Genomic DNA, 22,721 nt, shown 5'->3' with positions numbered 1-22,721 from the left:
GAGGTAAAAGTGTGCTCATTTTCCTTCTTTGTGGGATGTTTTGAGCCAGACCTGAACTTGCATTCCTCATATGAGCTCCATAACTCAACATAAACTACTTGGATGAGGCTTAAAGTGCAAATTGCAGGTTAAATTTTTTTTTCGAGATGAATATATAACCTTGTACAAAAATACCATATAAAAAGGTACTGCAGGGTTTAAAAATGTTTTGCAGGACATTTGCAGGTCTCTGTAAAAAAAAATATATATTTTTTTTTTCAGCCTCGCATCATTTTATGTCACTAAAGGGATTCGTTCGCCGAGCTCTGTGTTGACTCGGTGCAGAGTAGGTTGATATTCAGTGACAGCGGCCATGAATAAGTGTGTTTTCGGTAGTTTTTGTATTCTATTTATCATCGTCATGGTAAATTATTGTGTTTGTGGAGGTTACACAAACTCCAGCCTGTCAGGACATCTAGTCCAGAGGTTTACTAACAAGAAGAAGGACGCTGCTATCTTCCGTGCCGGTGTGTGTTTTGTGCAGGTGAAGAGACTGGACTTAACTTCTGCATCTGCTACGATAAATGCGTTCATTATAAACCGGAGGATTATCATCCCGGGGATATGACGGAGTTCAACATTGTAATACTACTGTAAATTATTATATTAAATGAATAAACTTACACACGCGATGCTTCTTCACCATTTTTACTTGAATCAATTTCAACACTGATGAATACAAATTATGTTCACAAATACATACAGTCTCACACTCACACAAAACAGTTTTGAATTATGTGCTGGTAATGCACTCCAATTTCATTCATGCCATGTATATAAACTTGACTGTAAACGTATATAGCCTATACATTCAAGTTCACACAACTACATAATAATATGCATGTCATATGCATCCCCACACAGTGACGGGCACGGAATAAACTCATAACACAGAATTAATGAATAAAGGATAACATTGCAAGAAACACATACAGTAACACTGCATGTTCGGCCTCCGGCGGGAGACATGATCAAGGATCCGTCAGAGAGATGAAACGTGAATGGTGAAAGTCTTGTTTTTTTTTTTACATTACGTTTTTCCTTAAAACAAGCAAAATAATCTGATAGTGGGGTAAGTAAAATAATCTTATATCAAACCAAAATAAGCTATATAATCTTGTTTTCAGTTTGGATTAAGATTATTTTACTTACCCCACTGGCAGATTATTTTGCTTGTTTTAAGGAAAAACTCATGTAATTTTGACTTATTTTTCTAAGAACAAGAAAATAATTTTTACTTGTCAAGAAAATACTTCTTGATCTAAGAATTTTTTGATATTTGGACTGAAAACAAGACACACATTCTAAGTAAGGACAGCATTTTTTGCAGTGTGCAATATGCCCTAAGTCATTTCTCCTTATATAGAACCTTTTGGCATCTTTAAAATGGAGTCAAGAATCCTAGAGTTCTATACAGAACCCCACTGAATGTTTTTTAAGAGTGTATGTGTGAGCTTGGACCAGTTATCCCCTTTTGCTGATGCAATTTGTCCATGTTTGACATGCTGTTATAATTTTCTACTTTGTCCCATGTGACAACAAATAAAGTTGCTATTTTTGTGACAGATGCGCCTGCAATTCTGGCACTGGCAATATGATCTTTTTTGGAACTCGGTTCAGTACCACGTGTTGCTTTATAAAAAATGACACATCAAAGTGCTAATTGTCAGGTCTGTTCAGTTTCTCAGACAATACCGCTAATTGCCTGTCAACATAATGTGACCCACCTTTGCAGCTGCATTTGTAAATTACTTCATAATTAAACTCTTTTCATTCCATTTATAAATTCAGATGTATGTAAAGGTAGTTGTTAAATGTAATTAGATTTATTTAAGAAGCCAAAAAGACATTATATGCACAGCTAGGTTTGGATTTGGCTGAGGAAAAAGCCCAGAAACCGACTGTAGAGCTTGCAAGGTGAGATTTGATTATGGTTTATTTAAAATGTGCGTGTGTGTGAGGTATTTTTCAAAAGGGACAGATAATATGCCACACTGCAGGGTCTCCCCCAGGAGGTATGGGCACGCATCATTACTCATATATTTCCTCTCATTTTCTGCCAGGATTTCATTTTCTTCTTCCAGTATTCTCTCGTTCCCTCTCTCTCTCTCACTCCCCTGCCTATCCCTTTCCCTCCCTTTTCCTCTTGCTATATCTGAGCAAATATTCACTTTGTGCTAAAAAGAGAGTATCTGTGTTTGACAGCTCATCGTTGTCCCAGCATGCTATTATTACAGGAGCAGTTTGCGTATTTTGTTTACACAAGCTGTTCAGAAGTTTAGGGTGAATTCTGGGTCATTTCAGATCCATTTTTAACTGCATAATAGTTCAACTATTAAACTAGTGATGCACTGATTATGATTTTTTTTTTCATGGCTTATTCCAATTGCAATGCAGTTTGTGGGCAAGTCAGAAACCAAGATCAGCCGATTGTGTGTTTGGAGCAAAAGCCCTCAAAAAACGGTTCCGATTGTTGGCTGGTTGACTGGGGCATCTCTATTCATAATTAAAAGAATTGTACTCTTAATGTAGGATTATGAGCCAGCTTCCGATTTCAATGGTCGTTTCTAGTCATTTAAAAGATATAAATGTAGCACCATGGCAGCCTGTTGTGGTTGGGTGCTAAAAAAGTCAGATTTCTGACGTTCCCCAGCATCATATTTCTGTGTCCCTGGCAACCTCCCGTGATTGATGGGTCAAGATGGCCAACCTAGATGGTAATGCAAGACGAGCCCTCATAATTTGCAATGATAAATCGCTAAGACAGGAACCAATTTGTGTGAAAAATCCAGCTCCTATATCATCCTTGAATCTTTTTGTGGCAAAGTGCCTGTCTTCGCTGGAAAAACAAGCTTGATTAAGAATTCAAATTAGATAGGATCTGTTTAACATAATGGAATATAGAGCAACAGAAGGAGATGCTTAGAATGATCTCAGATGTTCTCTGGTTACTCAGAGAAAGGAGCATGTAGAGCATCCAAAAGAGGATTTGTCTTCTGGGCTGTATATATGTGGAGGGAAGTGTATGAGCTTTTGGAGAAATGATGCAGTCGGAGAAATGATGCAGTGATTCTGAAGTTGTTGTATCATACTATATATACACAAAAGTTATGAAGTGGATGAAAAAAAAAATCTGGGTTTTCTTCTTGCTATATTAGCAAATATCCACTATAATGCAACAAAATAATGTAAATAATGTAACAAAAAAATACAGGCAAAATGAAGATTATTTTCACTATTTCTCTTTCAATAGATGGATGGATAGATGGATAGATAGATAGATAGATAGATAGATAGATAGATAGATAGATAGATAGATAGATAGATAGATAGATAGATAGATAGATAGATAGATAGATAGATAGATAGATAGATAGATAGATAGATAGATAGATAGATAGATAGATTGATAGATAGATAGATTTCCTTTTAAAGCATTGAAATATTTAATATATTAAATAGGATATAGTACTATAAAACTTATAATAGTAGTAATAAACTTTAGCATTATTTCAAGGTCTGAACTACAGTTGTCAAAAGTACCGACTTCGGTACCTATCTGACATTTTAAAAATGTGACACTTTGAGCACTGTTGAGCGGATTCGTAAACACTTCTGATTGGCCATTGTGCCATTGTGTTGACGCACTCATCAAATATGTCCAACCAATGCACTGTAGCGTTTGAAAGCGCACGGAAGTGTTTGAATTTGAAAGCGTTTTGAAAGCGGGAGCGTTTGAAAGCAGGCGTCTATCAGCGAACTGATGCCTGCTTTCAAAAGCTCCCGTGTGTATCTGTGTAAGCGCTTGGTGAAGAGCGTCATCGATGCCTATTTACAACGTTTTTACAGCGTTGATCATTGTAGCCAATCACAGACATATCTGAAAAGCCGTGAACACAATGGCCAGTCAGAGGTCTTCGCTCAACAGCTCTCAAAGTGTCACATTTTTAAAATTTCAGAACCGACTAGGTACTGAAGTTAGTACTTTTGACAACTTGAGTCTGAACTCTCCCAAGACAAGCCTTTCAGTAAAAGACGGCATAAAAGTGTCAACCCTTTTATGTCATTCCCTTTTAATGAAAGGGAATAATGAATGGTTTAAAAGTGGATATTTAAAGAAGTATCTGCATTAAAAAGCGAGTTAAAAGTCGTTATTTTTCTGAGGGCATTGTTATATCCATCATATATTAAATATTTGAGATATATTAATTAAGCATTTGAGATGGACTTGAATTGAGAATGCAGTTTATTACGCATTATTTGTGCAAAATGATAGACAGGCATAGAGCATTCCTGATTGGCTAAAAAGAGTTTTTGGTTATTTACAGAGCCTGGAACTGTCACAGGAACAAATTAATTTCTTAGGACACCTCTTTCAGTAATATCTGTCAAATCTGAGCACAGTTTGAGTCATTTGCTGAGATATCCTCTGGAACATGTATAAATTTACCATTATTTATTTTTTTTGACAGGAAAAAAAAATCATCTCATTGTTTGTAGCCACAAGTAAAAAAAAAAAGAAGCTCAGATTGGCATTTGATTTTAGGCAGTTATGTGAGGCCTGGCAGGCTAAGAGAAATTTAAGGTTACCCTCTCTGGTGGCACAAGGGTTTTGTAATCGTGTCCCTGTGTGAGGAGGGGTTTGTTTGGTGAAGCTTTCCTCCCCACCCATAACATCGCCTCTGCGTACAATGGAAGTGATCATATCTCTCCGTCTGAACAGGAGGAGAGGAAATGAACACATTGGAGGGTGGACTGTAAAACATGCAGCTACATGCTAGATAGTTATCTACCAGAAAATACCAGATAATTATTGACCTTTTAATTTTAATCCATAGTTAAGTTTCTTGTTGTAGTTTTACTTCCATGTGAATCCTTCCTACAGCACCTGCGGCTACAGCCATATCCTCGGCTATTAATAATTCATACTCGCCGGAATAATAGAAGAATGCATAAGAATATAATTTTATTATAGACGCCCTGAAAACTCGCTGCCCCCGTTTACTTCCAAATACTTTTTTATGTTTTTTGGTGTAAACAAGTATGCTTTGTGTAAAATTTATGTGACAGGGCATTTTTTATTGCAAGATTTGTAGAATAATGTAAAGATCTTGGGATTTGTGAAATAAAACAGAATGTTCCAAACCATTAAACATCTTGGCCCAAAAAACCCAAGTTTCTTATTTTCAGTCTCCTATATAAAGTTTTGCTGGGTGTGGAACAACATCCAGTTCACTCGAACTCTCCGTATAACTACTCAGAACAGGAAAGAACTTTTTTTACAAAGCAAAGTACCTTAAGATGGAAGCTGATAATACCGGAGGCGAACTTTGTTTTGTCTGGAACGCCACTCGCCAGCTAATTAGACGCAAATAGACTTTGATTTATCATTTCCTTACATGTCCCTTTTCACCACGCAAGTGGAACGCAGCCGAGATACTTTAGAAGAAAGGGTCAAAGATTAGTGTCCTAGAACATGCCATTCTTGATATAAAGGAAGCTTTTAGACCGATTATGTATGAATATAGTACGCCTCTCTTTTCAAGAGTGAAAAATACACAACCGTTCAAAAGTTTGGGATTTTTTTTTAAGTCTTTTATGCTCACTAAGGCTGCATTTATATAATCAAAAACACTGTAAAACAGTAAATATTATTTTAAGATATAATTTATAATTTAAGCCAAAGCTGAATTTTCAGCATCATTACTCTAGTCTTAAGTGTCAAATGATCCTTCAGAAATCGTTCGAATATGCAAATTTGGTGCTCAAGAAACATTTCTTATTATCATCAATATTGATAACAGTTGTGCTGCTTAATACTTTAGTGGAAACCGTGACACATTTTTCAGGATTCTTTAATGAATAGAATTGAATGGTATTGTAAGTGCCGTTAAAGGCATTCATTTTTGAGAGGATGTTTTTATCTTACAGCTAGAGTCATTTGAGGTGTAGTTTGGGGTGTGTGTATATGTTCTAGACTCATTATCCTCTGCAAAATACGGTTAATCCTAATACACATTCCAAAGGAAATGGGTGGAGACAGTGAGAATTCAGTTTGAAAGGTATCATTAATTGAGTTCAGTTTTATCTCACCCAACAGTGGCAAAGCCCATTTTCCTGTTACACATTTTTTTACTCTAATGAAGGTTACATAATGTTAAAAAAATTATTCATTCACAAAGTACCGGCTTTCAATGCAGAAGCCTGTCCATACTTGCAAATGATGTGACTGGTCCAGGATAATGTTTGGCCTATATTGCTGATGTTTCTATGCAGTTAGTAGGGTGTTTTGGATGGTTGTTACATGGTTGCTTACTGGACAAAGTCGTAAATGTAATATTCTGGCCTCTAGATCTGGTTTAGGTCCCTTCTTCAGTGTTTACTATCCACTAGGTGAAGTCTGATTACTTAGAAAAGTAATTTTCCTTAATAATCCACAGGTTTTGAAGTATCATTCATTCATTTTTTTATTGCCCTAAGATTTAATTAATTATAAGCCTCAAATGTGAAATGTAATGTGGCAGCTGTCATTTAAATGCTGGTGATGCTCTAAAAGTGTTTTTCTTTCCAGACAGATTTCCAACAATTTTCTGTGACTAAACAGCTCAGAGTAGTTAAAATATGATCCAGTTTTCAAACAATTATGGCAAGAAAAGAGGCATTATTGTGCATTTTCCTTCTTTTTTTTTTCAAGTTATTGAAGACATTTTGAGGTAAATGTGAGAAAATTAAAGAAAATTGACTTTCTGATGTCATAATGCATCCAAACAGCACTATTAACTTTTAACAGCAGAATTTAACTTTTAAAGATGATTGTGTTTAGAATAACTAAACTATTATTTTTTAAGTCCATCAAATTGATCTGTATATTTGAATTGAATCATTAATACAGTGGCGGTTCTGGTTTATTTGGTGCCCTAGGCGAAATCAGACATGTCAATCCTCAACCCCTCGCCCCCAAAAAATTTATAAAGATGCAACAACCATACAAATGTTGACATGCTTTTATTGTAGAACTATTCCTGCTTATATAATTGAATGGAGGTTCAAACTCCAGTCTGAACACCACTGGCCTCGAGCTCTGTGACATTTGACTAAAGCCAGATCCAATGGTGAAAGTCTTTAAATGTAAAGACTCTGCCCCATTTTGAAGATTCTGCCCACTTTTGGAGTTGACGCACCATTTTGGAGATCTCCCGTCTGCAGTTATACCTACTTGCCCATGGCGACTGCCTATATTGCCTATTCCAGGATACGCCACTGCATTAATGGAATACTTTACTCATTTTACTCTAGCTTACATTGCTCCAAACACGTGGCTTTCTTTCAATCTGTGAAACACGAACAGAGAAGAATTGTATTAGTCACTCTTTTCCATCTTTCACCATTAAAGTATAATTAAAACACTAAAACATTTTTGAGTTATATTTCAAGACTTCCGAAGCAATTTGTGACAAGTAGGCTTGTGTGAATAGGCTAATTTGCTGCAAATGGATCACTGAGTCAGTGAGTTGAACTTGAGTATTGAATCAGTCCAATTCACGAATGAATCATATCATATGACTTCAAAAGTCTTATAGCTTTTGAGTCATATAGACTATTTTATTGATACTTTTAATAATATTCAGAATAATACCATCATTTTTCTTTTTGTGGTTTACAGAAGAAAGACACCACTGTACAATCTTGAAATGAGGGTGTCGAAATAATGGCAGCATTTTCATTTTTGTGTGAACTAATCATTTAAGACAGATTGTTTATTGCCTCTCATTTCTCTTTGAATTAGGGATGTTTAGCATATGTTTTCATGAATATTGATACTTCTAGTTCTAGTCATCCATTTGAATATGCATATCTATAATCTGCTCTCAAAAACATTTTCCGAATTCCTTATTTCCCATGACTAACATGTTTAATTCTTTTTTTGACGCGTAACGATCATTTGCTCATTCATTTTGCAAGTCACTCCTGCAGTGAAGTTCATATAGTAGGCTTTCAAACAACAAGCCTCTTTCAACAAATAATACTATAGTTCTGGTGAACGAATCGTAATCCTCATGATTTGCATCTCATTGATTTGTTACTTAGTTGTAGGTATATTTGTCCAGATTTGGATCTTATCTGGCCTGTTTTTCGCATCACTTGAAGCTATCAATGACCCTGGAAAAGTGGCAATAACCGCAGGCCTCCCGTCCAAACCCCAAGCAGCTCCACTGTCACTATCAATCGCATCAGCGTCGCATGTTTGTTTCCTGTCGACCGTGCGCAGTCCACAGACCACCGAGGGTTAGATTGAACACGACTGGTGAGCGGAGCTCTGCCAAAAAGTGTGACGGCTGCCAAAGTGTGCGCTACACGTCCCATTTTCTCAGGGGGGACAAAACAGACATGACAAGGCAATCTCCACACAGTCAGTGTTCCCGTGGCAACTATGGTCGGGTTATTTATCTGCAAGGTTAATGGGATTACGGCTGGTAACAAAGATAGTGGATTGAGACAAACATGTGCCCGTTGGACTGAAGGGAATGTGACAGAGAGTGGTAGCTGTTGAGCTAAATGACTCAGCTAGCCCAAACAGATGGTGCTCAATACATACACGAGTCATAAAACAGTTTTATGGCTGGTATTCCTGGTTTTTCCCTCCAAAAGAGATCTGAATGTGGCACCGCATATTTGGAAGCATTTGCATCATCTTGCCTGTGCATGTTTTACTCACAGTTGATTTTGATTTTGGATTCTTTATTCTACTTCTGTTACGTAAAGCTTTTTTGCCAGAAAGTTCAATTTTTGTCTCATTTATACACGGAACATTGTTCCAGTGCATCTGGGTATTCATTAGCAAAGTTGAGGATCTCTTCCAGTAAAAAAAATCTGAACATAAAAGATAAAATTACTTGGCAGAAGACATTAAGGCATCTGCAATATTTTATTCCTCTTATTTTAACTATAAATATACCAAAATGTATTTGAAATACACTTATTTTATCGTAAGTATACCTCAAAAATATTTACATATTAATGTACGTAATATAAACACACTGCATATTTATATATATATATATATATATATATATATATATATATATATATATATATATATATATATATATATATATATATATATATATATATATATATATATGTTAGATGTATATATAAATACATTTTGCTACAGTTTTTTTTTTTTTTTTTTTTACCAGGGGAAGCTTATTATATTTAGCTAGGTTTATGCTAAACAATTTGCCAGTGATATATTATCTGAAAATAAGTCTTAATATCTTGCACATTTTGACTTTGTCGTGGGCTGAAACTTATGTAAGAAGAAAGCTTCCTATGAACACCTCCACCTTCTTGTTTTTGTAATGTTAGATCCATTTTCAGAGTGCCTTTTCACCTATCTTTACAGGGAGCCCACTCCTAAAAAAGCAGCTAAATGGCTCCTGAAATTGAACAAAATTCTGCTAGTGCAAAGAGCATCTAACAATTTTTTTTATATATATAGGCCCTAATAGAATATGGCAGGTCAAATCAAACCCACCTGAATTCCAATTACCATCTTTTCATGAGACCATTATCTCAGAAATGCACTTACTTTTTCCATCAGCAATTTCATATTTATAGGCGCCAGCTAAGGCAAGCATTAGTATTGCAAAGGCCAGAATGATGAGTGAGTGTTATGAGTGTTTTTTTTTTTGTTTGTTTTTTTTAAACACCCTAGCAACCGCATAATAACATGCTAACAACCGCTTAGAATACCTTAGCAAACGTATAGCATGCAACTTTGTGGTGGTGAGTTTTTCAGGGGCAAGCATTTTTCTACTAATCTACTTATGTAATTTAGTGTGTTGCCTTTTAAAGGGGGCCTATTATGCCCCTTTTCACAAGATGTAATATAAGTCTAAGGTGTCCCCAGAATGTATCTGTGAAGTTTCAGCTCAAAATACCCCCCAGATAATTTATTATAGCTTGTCCAATTTGCCCCTATTTGGGTGTGAGCAAAAACACGCCTTTTTTGTGTGTCCCTTTAAATGCAAATGAGCTGCTGCTCCAGGCTCCATTTCCAGAAGAGGGCGGAGCTTTAACAGCTCACGCTTCGGTTGCTCAACAACAACAAAGCTGGAGAATCTCACATAGCCAAAATGACGATTGTCAGTTAAGGTGTTCAGCCTTACATTGTTCAAACCGGAGTCGGACACTGATGGAGAGACTCAGGAAGAAGTTGCAACTTTTAGAATGCATCTGGACGTTTCTGAATGATTAGTGGATACATTTATGTAGTTTCTGTGGAGCTGATTCAACTCATTGACTAGCATGTGCCGTCATGTTCATCTTTTGTGCAAATCCAGCATTGAAACTCATTTGTGGAGCTGTCCAGCGAAATTACGGCATGTTAACAACACTCTACTACAACAACTCTTCCTCTTCTCTAAAGCAACATGGCCTCACCCCCTTTGTTGCATGTTCCCGGGGGCAGGGTTTATTTAAATTTTCGAGTTTCACCAACCCGGAAAGAAGCGTGTTGTTGTCCATACAGCCATTTGTTGTAGTTAAAAAGCAATTTCTGTAAAAGAAAATATCTTCCTTTGCATTGAACTTCGTAACTTTGCAGGTTTTGTTTATGCTCTTACAGCAACATTACACACTAACCAAAGTTAAAAAAGTGAAATCATAACAAGGACCCCTTTAAATAAGACTTAGATGACAATCAGATGTAGTTTTTTAAAGAAATCCAGATAATTCCAAAGAGGGTTTCAATTTTCTTGGATTTGTAAATGTGTTTTTTTAATGTTGAATGTGCATCTAGGGCCTTGTATTGCTGTATTAGTATTTTTACACTATGCAGTCCCACGTTCCCTGCATTCATTCATAAATTCAGGCCTGAGGGCAACACAAACAGCATAAGAATCATAAATGTGTCTTTATGTCAACTTCTGTGATCAAGAAAATAACTTACACATGTTTGAATCCCCAGTTGTTTACAATTAAAGTTTGATTGAAAATAAATCAGATGATGATATAGTTGTGTATCTCTTTGCATTGCCAGACTTGAGATGGAACGGGGGGGAAATGCTGTTTCGTTCTCATTATCATTATCTCACTCCTCCTGTCTCTTTCTGGAAATCAGATCATGCAGAATTAATCCAATTAGTGTCTCTGTTAATTAGCCTGCTATTCCAAGACTGAGATATAAATTAGAGCTTTCAAATTGTTTGGTGAGATTGTTCTGAACACTAATTAAAATGCAGTGTGAATTATATGAATTGGCAGGACATAAAAGATGTTATTTCTTGGCCGAAAGAAAGAAGAAAGTTGGGAAAGCAGTCAGATTTAACACACAACTACATGACTGCAAGAAGTTCAACTCACCCACTGAATCTGCAGTAATCTTCTATGTAGATGAGGCTGTTATAGGTTTATTGACATTTCTGTTCTGTACAGAGAGGCTTTATATATTGTTGCATAAAACTGTGTTCTAAGGGAAATCCATACATTTGATAGAGTAAATGATGTCAACAAAGACTTTCTAGATGTGGTGTATTGTTTGAACTAGCCACACCTGTATATACTGATGCAAAGTCACATTTAAATGCAGGCAAATCTTATGCTGGTGGAGCACCAATAAGAGCGAAAGTATTGCAGCATAATTGCATCTCTCAGGGATCTGTTTAAAAATACACATATGTAGCGCATATCGTCTCAAGCTGCCTTGATGTTGGAGTGTCAATGAAAAATTCAAAAGGGCTTTGAGGCATATAATATCTTTTTATGATCCATACCGATGCCCTTAAATGCTTTGAAATATATTCCAAAAGAAATTCTCAACAATCATTGAAAGGTAATGAAGCCATTAGAGCATAATTCATTCATTTACTCTGAGAGTGAATAAAAAAGGACCATAAAGGTCTCTTCTGTAGCTCTCAAATGTCATTCACTCTTATGCAACAGAGGCGGAGGGTATTTTCTTTCATTTACTAACTTGTATTTTAATCTGTTCCTCACTTTAAAGAAACAAAGTATTTTATGCTTACTAAAGCTGCATTTATTTGATGAGAAACACTGTAAAATCTATTGTGGGATATTATTTAAATTTAAAGAAACTGTTTTCTGTTTTCATATATTGTAAAATGCTATTTATTTCTGTGATGGCAAAGGTGAATTTTCAGCATCATTACGAACATCTTTACGATCCTTCAGAAATCATTCTAATATGCTGATTTGGTGCTCAGGAAACATTTCTTCTTATTGTCAATATCGAAAACACTTGTGCTACTTACAAACCTGATTCCAAAAAAGTTGGGACACTGTACAAATTGTGAATAAAAAAGGAATGCAATAATTTACAAATCTCATAAACTTATATTTTATTCACAATAGAATATCGATAACATATCAAATGTTGAAAGTGAGACATTTTGAAATGTCATGCCAAATATTGGCTCATTTTGGATTTCATGAGAGCTACACATTCCAAAAAAGTTGGGACAGGTAGCAATAAGAGGCCGGAAAAGTTAAATGTACATATAAGGAACAGCTGGAGGACCAATTTGCAACATATTAGGTCAATTGGCAACATGATTGGGTATAAAAAAGAGCCTCTCAGAGTGGCAGTGTCTCTCAGAAGTCAAGAAGGGCAGAGGTTCACCAATTCCCCCAATGCTGTGGCGAAAAATAGTGGAGCAATATCAGAAAGGAGTTTCTCAGAGAAAAATTGCAAAGAGTTTGAAGTTATCATCATCTACAGTGCATAATATCATCCAAAGATTCAGAGAATCTGGAACAATCTCTGTGCGTAAGGGTCAAGACCGGAAAACCATGCTGGATGCCCGTGATCTTCGGGCCCTTAGACGGCACTGCATCACATACAGGAATGCTACTGTAATGGAAATCACAACATGGGCTCAGGAATACTTCCAGAAAACAATCCACCATGCCATTCACTGTTGCCGGCTAAAACTCTATAGGTCAAAAAAGAAGCCATATCTAAGCGCAGGCGTTTTCTCTGGGCCAAGGCTCATTTAAAATGGACTGTGGCAAATTGGAAAACTGTTCTGTGGTCAGACGAATCAAAATTTGAAGTTCTTTTTGGAAAACTGGGACGCCATGTCATCCGGACTAAAGAGGACAAGGACAACCCAAGTTGTTATCAGCGCTCAGTTCAGATGCCTGCATCTCTGATGGTATGGGGTTGCATAAGTGCATGTGGCATGGGCAGCTTACACATCTGGAAAGGCACCATCAATGCTGAAAGGTATATCCAAGATCTAGAACAACATATGCTCCCATCCAGACGTTGTCTCTTTCAGGGAAGACCTTGCATTTTCCAACATGACAATGCCAGACCACATACTGCATCAATTATAACATCATGGCTGCGTAGAAGGAGGATCCGGGTACTGAAGTGGCCAGCCTGCAGTCCAGATCTTTCACCCATAGAAAACATTTGGCGCATCTTCAAGAGGAAGATGCGACAAAGAAGACCTAAGACAGTTGAGCAGCTAGAAGCCTGTATTAGACAAGAATGGGACAACATTCCTATTCCTAAACTTGAGCAACTTGTCTCCTCAGTCCCCAGACGTTTGCAGACTATTATAAAAAGAAGAGGGGATGCCACACAGTGGTAAACATGGCCTTGTCCCAACTTTTCTGAGATGTGTTGATGCCATGAAATTTAAAATCAACTTATTTTTCCCATAAAACGATACATTTTCTCAGTTTAAACATTTGATATGCCATCTATATTGTATTCTGAATCAAATATTGAAATTTGAAACTTCCACATCATTGCATTCTGATCTTATTCACAATTTGTACAGTGTCCCAACTTTTTTGGAATCGGGTTTGTATTTTCTGGGAACTGTGATACATTTTTGTTAGGATTCTTTGACTAGAAAGTTAAAAAAAAACAAAAAAAAAACATATATTTGAAATTGAAATCTTTTGTAACATTACAAATGTGTTTACTGTGACTTTTGATCAATTTAATGCATCCTTACTGAATAAAAGTATTAATTTATTTCAAAAATCAAACCAAATAATTCTTGGTTTGTCTTTTGAAATGAGGGTGAGCGAAAACTCACTGTCATTATGCACACACCCTCATGTTGTTCCAAACTTGTATGACTTACTTTCTTCTGTGGAGCATCAATATTTTAAAGAATTTTTCCAATGGTTATTGTCCATATGAGTACTATAAAGACATGAGGGTGAGTAAATGATAACAGAATTTTAATTTTTAGATGAACTATCCCTGCAAGTCCTATTAATTATCTCCTCTGACATTTTTCTCAGTCTATGAAGAAGAGTTGATAGGTTTCATCTTTGTGTTGGTGAAAATTTGTTGCGTTTGCGAGAGCAAGACACGGGAAGACACTACAAAACTGTCAGCTATCACCTTCCCTCAACACGTCTCTCAGTGTGATGTGATGAAAGCTGTTGCATCTTGCAACTTGTGAGCCACGTTGTCTGTGGTGACCGGTCGTCAGATATGTATATGGTCCTTACGGACGAATGAAGTGTTGACGTGAAGGAGACGCTGAATGACTTTTAAAAGCGTGCTATCTGTCGATCATCCTGGCAGGGTGGATGTAGTGTCACTGTCACAATTGAAGATGCCGGCAGAGCCAATTGTTTAGTCTGTGACACGGAGAGATTAAATGGTTCAATGAAGATTTGTGGACTGTCAGCTGGATGGAAGGGGAAGGCGTGCAGGAAATACCATAGGCCGATATCTTAGGATGAGAACAGCATCTTGGTATTTTCACAAAGGAACCCAGATGACTAATTAATTAGGAGATCAGAGAGCGGAGGGAGTACGTCTCGGCTTTGTGCAGGTGTTTTAAATCTATTTTAGAAAAGATGGTGACCTGCATTGCTGTGGGGGGCTTATGTCAAAGCAGGCTGAATCTGGAAGGGAAAATGAGTGTTCCAGGTGAAGTGTCTTTGTGTAGATATCCAACCCCTGCTGGGAGAGAAACCGACAGCTGGTTCGGGGCACACCGTGCCAGCACTTAACAAATCAGAATAGAGGAGTCTGGTCCAAGGAGAAATCAATGGGGAGGTGGAAAAGGGTAATCCAGCATCCATCTAAGATTCCTATTAGCACCAAAACTGGGTGGAAAATGCAAGTGGCTAACTGTGATCTGAGGAGCCTGAGGAAATACAATGAAAGCCAGGATAACCCTCAGAATGTGTTTAATTGGCCTGTGACATTGAGGAAAAAACAGCATCAGATTGTAGCGTCAATTCATCATTCATTTGGACCTGGACAACCGTGTTGTCAGAATGCAAAAATATTTAACTTGAGAAACCAGTTGCTTTTCCGTAGCTTGAAAATTGATGTCAATTAGCAGAGCTCCGAGGAGAGTTCTGCACTGTAGCGGTGGGCCAAGAACTTTGGAATGACCTACTTGTCCCCTCATTAATTGGGTAAGAGGAGTAACCTTTCCTTTAAAGAGGAGAACCGTGACTTCTTCTGTCCCAATGGAAAGTGATCTGACCTTAATCTGTCAGATGGAAAAGAGAGCTCTCCCATTCTCTCGTGGTCTCAGTGTTCCTGTTCCAGAGACCTAGGTGTTGGGTTGAAATTGGTCAGGGAATCTGATTTTTCTGTCTTCGATTGCTTGGTCAACTGGTGTTCAGCAATATTGTTTATATTATATTATATTAGATTAGATTAGATTAGATTAGATTAGATTAATTATATTATATTATATTATATTATATTATATTATATTATATTATATTATATTATATTATATTATATTATATTATATTATATTTATATCTGTACATTTAGCTATAATTTATCTTTGTCTCTGTAGGTTACATCTGTACACCAGTAGATGGTGACAAGTGACTGTTTTTTTTATTTTTTATGAGTGAATCATTGAATTATTCAGTCAATCATATCTATTCGTTCACAAGCACAAATTCATTCAGGAATGCAACAGGTGCTTGCTGCATCCCAATTCGCATTCTATCCATCCTAATAGTTCTGGGCGGTATGACGAAAAATCTGTACTTTTTTTTTTTTTTTTTTTTAAGACAGTTTCATGGTATGTCGCGTTTTTTTTTTTTTGCCATATTTTACTGTTAGGAGTACAAGGAATGTATTATATAAACATTGTAAGGACAAATAAAAATGTTTTTAAAAATGTAATCAAATCAGTTTAAAAATTTAGTTTAAAACAAAAACAAATTAATTAAATTATTAGTATGTGTAATTATTATTATTATTATTAGGCTATTAGCTATTAAAGGTGCTAAAGAGGATGTTTCGTTTTATACATTTTTGCAATATTACATGAAACTGTCTTTACCAATTGATAAAAGACTATTTATTAGGTGCACTGAAAGGAATATCATCGCGTAAACGATTGGCCCTCTGGCTTGTCAATCACTGCCATGACGTTCCTTGTGCGAGACGTGCACTGCTGCGCGCTCCAGCAACTTTCCACACTCTACAGGCGCCGCATGCAATGTTTTTGTCAGGAGACAGGAGTAACAACTGCAGATTATGAGTTACCTGCGGTGAGTCCGACATAATGAATCCACTAACACGACACCGAGCGAATGCCGGTGGTAAACACTCGTGTTCCAATACTCGTGCACGAGTTTTGGGAGGCGTTCCTTTGAAATGAGCTGTGAAGGAGGGGGCTTGTTCTTACGCATGCGCTCATTTCAAAAACTCACTTACAGTCTTTGGTTTCTCAGTCGACGAAAATATCCTCTTTAGCACCTTTAATCGAAATACACTAGATTGTACAATAGTATTCTGTTATTTCAAGTTATACCGAATTTTTATTTGGACAGGACTGTGAAGACGTTTGACTTCCTGTGTAAATAATATGACAAATTTCAATAGTTTTATCAAATTAAACAGTGAAATGTTCATAAAGTGACTCTAAGAGCAGCTTTGCAGATGAAGTTCATGTATAGTAGTGAGTGAGACAGCGGACACTGAAATCATTTCGAGCGTCACGCGTATGTGTAGTAGTAGATGAAAATGCAGTGCTCATTCATACAGACTTCAGATTTCAATAGCAGTCATTTTTAGCTTTAATATTCGCAGACACTAGTCTGTATCGATATCCGATTCATTGTACAGCCAGACTTTTAATTTATCAATCCAAAAATTGCTAAATTCTGTGACGTTCCGCTTTATAGTAAGTTCTATTTGTGACTGGATACTGTGATTTCATCCGTGTTTTCTGCATCGCGGAAATCATTTGACTCTGCATGGTATGCGCAGTATTAAAGAGAGTTAGTTTCGTGAGTTATTTATTGTTGTGTAATAAAGTTGTTCCATAAGTGTAAGAAGGGTATGTAGTTAATAGAAGTCTGCTCTCTATGTGCTACATTTCGCTTCATGGCCATTGAATAGATACACCAGCTGTTTCAGCTACGCACCAGTATGGCGGTTTTTGAAAAATTCATATCAGTCTCGAAATTAACCGGTATGTATTAGTAATTCTAAGATACTATTGAGGTAATAGAATCTAACCTGATGAAAAGATAAATGTTATCCACATTATATTTCATCTGCAACAGCATTGTGAACATTTGTAAGGATACATTTGGTCATTAACTTTTAAATGCATAATTATGCAAATTGCAAACACATAGAGTTCTCCACATGAAAGCCCCATGACTGGCAGATCAACATGCTACTACATTTCTATCTGAAATGGTTGAAAATTAAATTAAGTTCATTGTGGAGGATTTTAACTGTGACAAGATGATTGACAGGCCAGTTTACAGTGACAGGATGCGTGTAACTATGCATCCATTAAAAGGCTCAATTTAATGATGTGATAGAATGTCCCAAAGCATGCCTACTCTTTTGCTACACACTCAAAAATATTTGTTTTTTCTTCACAAAAAGAGAACATTCTTTTAGGGCGTAGTATAAGTACTTGAATTGGGAAGCAGCAACTGTCAATGAGTGAGTCATTGAATCATTCACTGAACCGATTAGTTAAAAAATGCTGATTCATTCAATAAGGTCTCCACTGTTTTGTGCTTGTGTTGCTTGAAGATGGTGATTCTACTTCTATTGATTCTATTCTAACTTTTTTTGTTAACGGAGCAAAATAATACATTGGTAACTGGCAATATTGGTGTCTAAGATATAAGTTTCTTGATATTAACTTCTTGTTTGTTGTTTTGGTTTATATAAAAGCAGTAAAGTGGACAACTAGAGCTTTTGCTGTGGACACGAGTCAGTTTGAGAGCGTTTGTTTGGTTAGTGTGAAAGCAGATTTCTGTGCACAAACAACCCACACCAGTCAAACAAGTCAAACTCTGTCAAACTGACTCATGTCCACAGCAAAACCCAAGTGTGAAAGCACCTTCAGAACATCATAGAGATGTCATAGAGTATATAGACAGGGAAAATAAGCATGGCTGAGCTCAGTTGGGAGTCGACAGACTTTTAACGCAGAATATTAGAGACAACATTATACTTGACACCACGATCAGACCCTCAAGCCTGAGGGCAAATCTGATGTGCTGCTGTCTTTGAACCTATGACATAAAATACTTTGGTTGTAACTTAAAAATTGCTTCAAAATGCAAGGCCATTTTTTGACTATGCATTTGATTTATCATCATGGATCAACACAGGTCGGCGTGTACACAAGATAGCGTTGTGATGGCAACCATGCACATTTTAGACCAATCCTTTAAGGCTTTTCACCTCTCCTTCCACTTTCCACTATCTAGGCTGGTAAGAATCTAAGCATGAACAGTGCTGGTGATGAAATTATAATGGTTAGCTAAATTTTGTGCCTTTTTGTTTTGTCTATTCAGGTTACCATAGCAAAGTCTATTTAATCTGACTCTGGGGAAGCCGGTCCTAAATTTGGAGTGATTAGCTTCAGACTCCACATAACTGGTCTTTAGAAATTATAATAAAATATTGTTGTGTACATTTGTCCTTACAGGAACCTGAAAAATTTTGATTAAAGTGACATTTTTCCTTAGGAGGGGTTCCTTAAGATAGTGCAAACTATCTTAAGGAAGTTGTTAAAGAGCAAAGCCGTTCTCTTCAGAATCTTATCCATACATATAGCTGTTTACCACAACCCTCTAAATGTCACAGATTATTATTCATATACTGTGTGGGAGACTTAATTTGATGCGCAAAGCATTAACCATTAGAAGGCAATTTACATACACCACTTTGACATGGACTCTGATATGTCTGCCACCACCGGTAATGAAACCATTCATCAGTTTAGCGCTGCATGTTTGCCGAACATGTGTGTTCATATTTCTCTGTCTTAGGCCAACACAGATGGTTGATGAGCAGCAAATGATAGCTTAACGACATTACGAGAAAAAGTTTGCATTGCATTTGTCTTTTGCTAATTCAGATTTACATTGCAAATGTGTACTTTTCCTCAACTGGTAGACAGAGATGAGTCAATGTTTAGTCAACAGAAGAATTTAATTCTGTCCTGATGCATGACATGATGTGCACTGTCTAAAACAAATTCAGTTTTGTTTTTATATTTGTTTTAAATGATTATGCATGCTATTTTTATTGATTGAGAGGCCTCATGCTAACTGAGAGACTACATGAAATATTTGTGCTTTTAAAAGTTTAAGACACCACTGGACTTTTTAGAATGAACTAGTGAAGGAAAAATAATGTGATTTTAAAAGTGATTAAAAAATTGAATTGTTTCCATTATATATTCATATACATTTTGACCTAAAATCATGAGAGGGTAAATAAATGGTGCTAGTAAGCTGAACGTGCATACTGATGATGTGTGATTTGAGGTTGCTTTATGCATCTGCCAATGAATAAATGTAATGCAAATGTAAAATATATTGTGCATTGTTCCATATCCTTTCACAGGCACCCATGGACCACGGAGATGGGCCTCTGCTTTTCCAGAATGCGGGGAAAGGAATCAGTCTCCAGTGGACATCTTAGATCAAGACACCCAGGTCTCTCAGGAGTGCCAGGAGCTCACCTTGGATGGCTTTGAAACCAAATCATCAAACAGGACTACGATGAAGAACACGGGCAAAACAGGTTCATCAAAGGATTAAACTCTTTTAACAATACTTGCCTGCACTCATTTCAGAACATTGACCATCTCTTCACTCTTAGCTTAAGGCCACTTAAATGTTTAAAATGTTTCCAAATAATTGCACTGTAAGAAAAATGTAGATGTTGAAAGGTTTCCATCATGACAGACTGTTGCATCAGGTTTGAGAGAGTTTGAAAGTCATGGCCCAAGCAAATATCAGACATGCTGCGCGCAAAGCCTAACACCGCCCTCACTAAGATCCTATAAGATCCCCCTGGATTCTGTTATGATGCTTGTACATCTGTTGTGGATGTGGAAATCTGAGCAGCATTAATTACAGCTTTTTCTTTGAAGACTACCGTTCAAAAGTTTGAGGTTGCTAAGATAAATTTTTTTTGAAAGAAGTCTCTTATTTGATAAAAAATACAGTAAAAACAGAAGTTTAATTCTAATTAATAATGCAATTTGTTTCCGTTAAATATGTTTGAACATGAAGTTGAATTTTCAGCATCATTACTCCAGTCTTCAGTGTCACATGATCCTTCAGAAATCATTCTAATATCTTGATAGTGTTGAAAACAGTTGTGCTGACACACTTGACACACTTTTTATTCTTTGATGAATTGAAAGTTCAAAAGAACAGCATTTATTTGAAATTGATTTTTTTGTTGCAATGTAAATCTTTGCTGTCACTTCTGAGTAGTTGATCGTGCATCCTTGTTGAATAAAATATTAATTTCTTTCAAAAAAATTCATACTGACCCCAAACTTTCGAACAGTAGTGTGAAATCAAAATGTAGTAATAGAAAAATATTAACATTTCTGAATGTTCTCCATTTTTCCAAATAATTCTTAGTGGCCATAAAAACTCTTATTCAGTCTCCCATACCTTATCTACAACAATCTACATTTTGCATGTTTGCATTTATTATTAGGGGAATCACCCACTTTGGCCTATAAACCTAAAGCTAGACAATGATGGCTGGTGTGGCAGGTGTGGCTTTCTGTTGCTTTTAATTAGTAGTGATATTGAAAATGGCACAGTGAAAGAGTGCTATATTTACTCCTGAGAAGGTTTTTGGGAACACTCGCCAGAACCATCAACTCGATGTGGTGTAATTACCATAGGAGCTTTTTCTACTGTTTACAGAGCACAGCATTAGATCCTTTAAAACTCCAGCATCACGAGCGTCTCCTGAGTACCATGAGTCTTTAGCCCAGTGTGTGTACTGCGATGTGTTTATATTCACCAAAAAAATCCTATCTCTCCACAAACATTCCTCATATCCCGCTGAATCAGTTTGTTTATTTTCATCCTAATGCTTTAGTTTACTTAAGAATTAAACGGAGATCTCCACGCAAGAGCTTTTGTGATGCGAAATGTCTTTGAGTAGTTCTTGCAGTTCATCCTAGTTTCTTTTAATTACGCTTCACGTTCTAATGGAGTATGTGACAGAGCTGCAAAATGTTTCATCCAGTTTAACTTGGTATGATGTGATTAAGTGTTTTATGAAATAAAAACTAAATAAGTAGCCATTTAAAACTAGTTTAAAGTGAAATATATGTAATGATTTTGGAATTATAATTTGTAATTGTAATTGTTGCTTGCAGAGACGATTATAAGCAATTATAGTGAATCTAAGTTTAGCATTCAATAAATTACGGTAACACTTTAGAATGGGCAACAATTCTCACTTATTGCTTATTAGCTTGTATATTGTCTGTTTATATTATATTGTAAGTATTTATAAAGCACAAAACAATGCCTTTTTCTGCATGACAATATTCCACATCCCATAATACAACAACTACACTACAACAACTAGATATCTTACCAGAAAATGACTTTGGTAGAAGTTAAAGTCAGTAAAAGTTTTATAGTATGAATATGATATTTTTTGTACTTAAGTATGAAAAGTATTTTTTTTATATTAAACGTACTTAAGTATTGAAAGTAAAAGTAAATGTAAAAGTAAATTTGTAAAATATAAAAGGAGCAAAAAATATACACAGTTTGAGCAGCAAGATTATGTTCAGTTTTAACCTTCTTACTTGTTGTCTTTGAATTAAAAAAGGCAAAATGTTTGTTAAATATAAAATACTAATATATTAACAATACATTGATCTTTCATGTTAATTCATAGTGCATTATAACTAATGTAAGAGACAACTTTAAAATGTTAAAATGTAAATGTTGAAATGATCAATGATCAATACTTGTATTAACCTTATTTAATGTTACATATTGAGTCTTATTGTAAAGTGTTACCATTTCATATAAATCCAATTAGTGCCAAAACTGCCATCTTTACACACAAAGGCATAGCATAGGTCTATTATATGTATATTTTTACTCATTATTTGGTTCTATTTTAGAAAACTTGATGATTATCTAATCAAAATATGTGTTACAGTGCCGATTAAAAAAGAATTGAAATCGAATACATTTCTGATTTATGTTTCTGTCGCTTTATGATGAGGATACAGTTTAAATATGCAACTTGGCTGGATAATGAATGCATAACAGAGAACAAATGGATATAAACTAATGCAAATGAATGGTAACAGTCGTGACATTAAACAGTTGGTGTTTTTGTCACATTGTTTTACCCGCTTGATGTTAGCATCCTCTCAGCC

The 22,721-nt window shown here is 36.0% G+C and overlaps 1 protein-coding gene across 2 annotated transcripts in view; it reads left to right on the top strand.

Moving 5' to 3' along the window:
* The window catches only part of ca16b (carbonic anhydrase XVI b), a 107,774-nt gene that overhangs the window by 33,086 nt on the left and 51,967 nt on the right, over nucleotides 1–22,721 (top strand). For both annotated transcript variants that reach the window (XM_067373111.1, XM_067373110.1), the window contains exon 3: nucleotides 19,907–20,086. In XM_067373111.1, the coding sequence (XP_067229212.1) occupies nucleotides 19,907–20,086 (180 nt within the window). The remainder of the gene's footprint in view (nucleotides 1–19,906; nucleotides 20,087–22,721) is intronic.

The sequence above is a fragment of the Chanodichthys erythropterus genome, chromosome 21 (genome assembly GCF_024489055.1).
Source record: "Chanodichthys erythropterus isolate Z2021 chromosome 21, ASM2448905v1, whole genome shotgun sequence".
Lineage (NCBI taxonomy): Eukaryota > Metazoa > Chordata > Actinopteri > Cypriniformes > Xenocyprididae > Chanodichthys > Chanodichthys erythropterus.
This window is presented reverse-complemented; position numbering and strand designations above follow the sequence as displayed.